The following is a 4,958-nucleotide window of genomic DNA, read 5'->3' as shown; positions in this document are numbered from 1 at the left end:
GTCAACAGCTGCAGCAAGTGCTGAATATGTTTACATTATTTTTTTTTAACCCTCAGGGATCTTGTGACAGTCAGTCTGAAGTTGTGACATTTGAAAAAAAAGAAAGAAGCCATATCAGGTTAGAACTCATCAAATATACGTTCTGCATCATTTCAATCCTACATCCTACAGCACATGCAGCAAATTCTATACTTCCTGCTGCCTGTCGCACGAGTAATGTTACCTGACTGTTAACAACAGGTGAGGAGTGGTTTACCTTCCAACGTGAGAGATGAGTCCACACCTTGTTTATGATTGGTGGAGATGGAGACACCCCTAAAGCTCCCAGTGTGTATATAAAGAGACACCCAGCAGGCATCACAGCAGAGGGCCTGACTGAGGAGCGATCAGAGCTGCAGCAGGAAGAAGTCATCAACATGGGGAACTGTTGTGAGAGAGCGCGGGACTTTTTTGGACCACAGAAGAACACCAATGTGCGGGTCAGTCTGCCGGCTGTCTGCTTCGTCTGGCAGATAGCCATGATTGTGCTGTTTGGAGTTTTCGTCCGGTACAATCCAGAGTCAAGTGCACGATGGGTAGAGACCAGACGGCAGCTGAACATCAGCAGCGACATCGAGAATGATTTCTACTTCAGATACCCGAGTAAGTACAGCAACGGAGAGACCTATTCAAACACAGGTGTTGTTTTTATGACGCTGTGAGTCATCAGCACTGCACTCCTTTGAACTCTCTTAGTGACACCTCTGGCATTTTTCCACTTAATTTCAAAGCTTCCCACTGAGTGACCACAGTTTAGAAATTTTATTTCAAATTACATTCACTGAAAGGGTCAACAGGCGTCATGATATGAGGAGGCCGTTTTACCAACTCCGGGGATGTGAAATACTAATTTAACATTTACTTTCAAAAGCTGAACATAGTATGTAGCAATAAGATATCAGCATATTATATGATATTGGTTGACTGTAACTGAATACACAGTGGGTTGTAACTGCACAGCAAGCAAGCACAAATAAAAGCTTAAAGTACATGTGTTTCATTAATAAAAAGATATAACTGGAGTTTGTTAATGTTAAGAAGAGATGATAATTATTTGACGCCTTGACGCTCAGAAATATAATATTTTATTTCAACCTGTCCAGGCTTTCAGGACGTCCACGTCATGATCTTTGTTGGATTCGGTTACCTCATGACCTTCCTGAAACGCTACAGCTTCAGTGGTGTGGGCTTCAACTTCCTGATCGCCTCCTTCGGTCTGCAGTGGGCTCTTCTCATGCAGGGATGGTTCCACTCCCTCGACCCCGCCACCGGAAAAATCCTCATTGGAGTTGAGAAGTACGTGTCTTCCTTGTTTTTTTCCTTTGACTTGCACAGGCGTGCTGAAAATAAAATGAAAAGTAACTAACTACCTGGCGGTAATGTTTCACGCTGGTCACTCTCCTTGTACCTCACAGTCTGATCAACGCAGACTTCTGTTGTGCCGGCTCACTGATCGCCTACGGTGCCCTCCTGGGAAAAGTAAGCCCTGTGCAGCTGCTGGTTCTCACTTTGTTTGGTGTCACGCTGTTCGCTGTGGAGGAATACATCATCCTCGACCTTCTTCATGTGAGTCTTGTAAAGCGCAATCAGCCCACAGGGAACTCAATAATTGGAGTGTGCTGCTGCTGTCTATGTCTGTAGTGATGATAACAGTGAAATGATTCCACAGTGCAGAGATGCTGGAGGCTCCATGGTCATTCACGCCTTTGGAGGGTACTACGGTTTGGCCATCTCCTGGGTGCTCTACCGACCAAACCTTCACCTCAGTAAACGCCTCCATGGGTCTGTGTACCACTCTGATGTGTTCGCCATGATCGGTGAGTGGTCTCAAGTTAATATTTCATACTTCAACACTTTTCAGCCTCGGTGTGTGGCTCTTAGCCGTCATTGCAGTGGTTTGACTGACTGTCATTGCACAGGCACATTGTTCCTGTGGATGTTCTGGCCAAGTTTCAACTCTGCCATCACCGACCACGGTGACGGACAACACAGAGCCGCCATCAACACTTACCTCGCCCTCGCGTCCTCTGTTCTCACCACTGTGGCCATCTCCAGCATGTCACAGAAAAGAGGAAAACTGGACATGGTAACCAGCACTGCTGAAAAACACACACACAAAAAGAGAGACATGAACACGTACACTCATGTCAGTTACTCAATAAATCTGCAACCAGTCATGTAACATCTGATTTGTCTCACAGGTACATATCCAGAATGCCACTCTGGCTGGTGGCGTCGCCATGGGAACATCCGCAGAGTTCATGATCTCTCCTTATGGTTCCCTCATTGTGGGCTTCTGCTGCGGCATCATCTCCACCTTTGGCTACCTGTATATCTCGGTGAGTCCCAGCTTCAGACAGCGTTCTGCGCTGTGGAGTTTTCACCGCTGCCAGAAAATGAAGGGAAAAAAAATAAATAAAAAATGAAACCGATAGTTTGTTTTATGTTAAAATCACAAGATTATAACAACAGCAATGACTCATGGTGAGAGCAGCTGCAGAATGCTTTCAGTATTAAGAACAGATGGAAACAGGCCAGTGAGGTGGAGCTAGGTGCAGGGACACACCTCAGATATACAAAATGGATTCTTCAATGAAATACTTCGCATTAATGTAAAGCCTAGGCCTATTACATCAAGTAGAGCTAATTAACACGTGACTTGTTTATTATTCTCAGCCCTGGCTGGAGAGGGTTCTCAAGCTCCAGGACACGTGTGGTGTCCACAACCTGCACGCTTTGCCAGGGATGCTTGGTGGCTTCATAGGAGCCATTGTAGCTGCGGCAGCAACTACAGAAGTCTACGGCGAAGAGGGGTGAGTGGCTGACACAAACAGATGTATCTTGAAATTCAGAAAAACCTCGCCTGGCCAGTTTACTGACTCACCCTCGTGACTGAAAACACTCACACCCTAATTAGGCTGCGTCTTCATACAAACACGTTCACTAAGACATTCTGAGCTTCTAGCTTTTATTAGATAGAACTGCCTTAAAAGACTCTGCTTAAATAAAAACGTGCTTAACAGTTTGTTGTTTTCTCTCTTCCCAGGCTCATAAACACATTCGACTTTGAAGGGAAGTTTGCAAACAGAAGTCCAGGAACACAGGGAGGCTTCCAGGCTGCTGGGACATGTGTGTCCATCGCATTTGGACTTGTTGGAGGAGTCATTGTTGGTGAGTTTGACAACTATCCCATGTCAATAATAATAAAAAAAAACTGTGCGGAGTATATTTTGAATGAAGAACTCCATACACAGCACTTAAGAAGGATATGTTGAATTAATATTAGGAAAAATTAAACATCAACGTGTCTGTGTTTTAAACAGGGACAGTTGCATCATGGAGACGATGTTTTTGCTTAATGCCCATTTATTCTCCTTCTCTTTCTAAAAGGGTTCATCCTAAGGTTCCCTATCTGGGGCGATCCTGCTGATGACAACTGCTTTGATGATGAAGCTTACTGGGAGGTGAGAATGATTCCGTTATTCTACCACTAGATGGTGCTCTTGCCCCTTTTCACTCAGTCACGGACGAGTTGGTGCCACGTGATCTGACTCTATGTGCGTGTTTCAGGTTCCCGAGGATGAGGAGACTCTCCCTCCTGTTCTGGAGTACAACAACCACATGATTCACAAGCACCAAGAAATGTAAGCTTTCCAGACTCACGCGCCCTCCTTTCCTCTTTAGTCTCATGAACTCCTCACTAACAGCTGTCTTCTCCTCAACAGATCTGAGTCAAACTTCTCTGTGGAGCAAAGTTAGAGCTGCACAGCGCGAGAGTTAGTCCCATGAACTTGTTGCAGCTTTGAAACAAGACATCATTTATGAAGGAGCAAAAGCTACAAGGAAGACGCACTGCCACTGAAGATGTTGTACCAGTCCTGTTCACATACTTCATGTATGGAAAATAATTTGGAATCAGTAATCTTGAAGAAACTGAAATGTGCTACATCCATAAGAGAAACCCCCACTTTCAAAGGACTTTAAATAGCTCTGATTTCTTTCATATGATGCCCTTTAACTGTTAAATATTGTCACTGATAATGTTTGTAATTTTATTTCTTTTAAATGAAGAGTCTTTTAAAACACAGTATGTTGTATTGCGCGAGCACAAAAGAAGGTATTAGGAATCAAATGATTTTTTTGTGCTGCCAAATAGTATAATATTTTAGTTGTATATCCTATTTAGTTCTGTCATATCATGTATAGAGCTTTGTAAGTTGTACTGTGTGTACATATGACTTGTTACATAACTTGCTTATTCATATGATGGCAGTTTTGGGTAACTGTAGTTACAATAATACAACTTCCAGCAATTTGACATGTGCACTATATGAGCCTCAGTGTGTCTACTTGTTGTATTATTGAAATATTAGTTACATCTGTAAAAAATCGTAAATTGTTTTTAAATAGAATAAAATTAAACATTAAGTTATATCGTTTTATGTCTGTTCTGCTGCTTATTGATCACACTTTTACACAACCTAATCAGGCGCCTGTAATGTATCATCATAAACTTTCACCTTGAATGGTACGTAATGTGAGAATTTTTCCTCTGTGAAACACGTAGCAAATAAATATATGAGCCGTATATTTGTAGCTCTGCACAGCATGTCCATAAATGGATGAAAGCACACGGAGCTGTGACGTTCAGTATGTGTCTTGATGTTGTTACTGAGCTGAGGCTGCGTTGGATGTCAGGCCATCGGATAAAGCTAATGTAAACACTGCACAGTGAAAACTGAATGCACCACGATGAAAACATTTAGTTCAGAAAACATGATGCCACACATCCAGCAGATGACTGCAGGAAACGGTTCTCACAAGTTAAGACACCTGACAAGAAACTGAATTCCACACAGTGCATGTGGCGTATGTAGAATATTTTAGAATTTCAGGAATCTCATAAAAACTCATTTCGT

The 4,958-nt window shown here is 42.9% G+C and overlaps 1 protein-coding gene across 1 annotated transcript; it reads left to right on the top strand.

Annotated features, from left to right (window-relative positions):
- Positions 1 to 351: 351 nt before the first annotated feature.
- rhcga (Rh family, C glycoprotein a) lies at positions 352 to 4,478 on the top strand. Its single transcript, XM_047581426.1, has 11 exons — positions 352 to 642; positions 1,143 to 1,335; positions 1,455 to 1,605; positions 1,709 to 1,856; positions 1,959 to 2,125; positions 2,241 to 2,378; positions 2,716 to 2,852; positions 3,086 to 3,210; positions 3,430 to 3,503; positions 3,610 to 3,683; positions 3,765 to 4,478. Exons 1-11 carry the CDS (start codon positions 417 to 419, stop codon positions 3,796 to 3,798), a joined length of 1,467 nt encoding a protein of 488 aa, XP_047437382.1. The 5' UTR covers positions 352 to 416; the 3' UTR covers positions 3,799 to 4,478.
- Positions 4,479 to 4,958: the final 480 nt, after the last annotated feature.

This window comes from Mugil cephalus, chromosome 3, assembly GCF_022458985.1.
Source record: "Mugil cephalus isolate CIBA_MC_2020 chromosome 3, CIBA_Mcephalus_1.1, whole genome shotgun sequence".
In the NCBI taxonomy this organism is placed as follows: Eukaryota; Metazoa; Chordata; class Actinopteri; order Mugiliformes; family Mugilidae; genus Mugil; species Mugil cephalus.
Note: the sequence above shows the minus strand (reverse complement) of the source record. Positions and strands in the feature narration are given on the sequence as shown.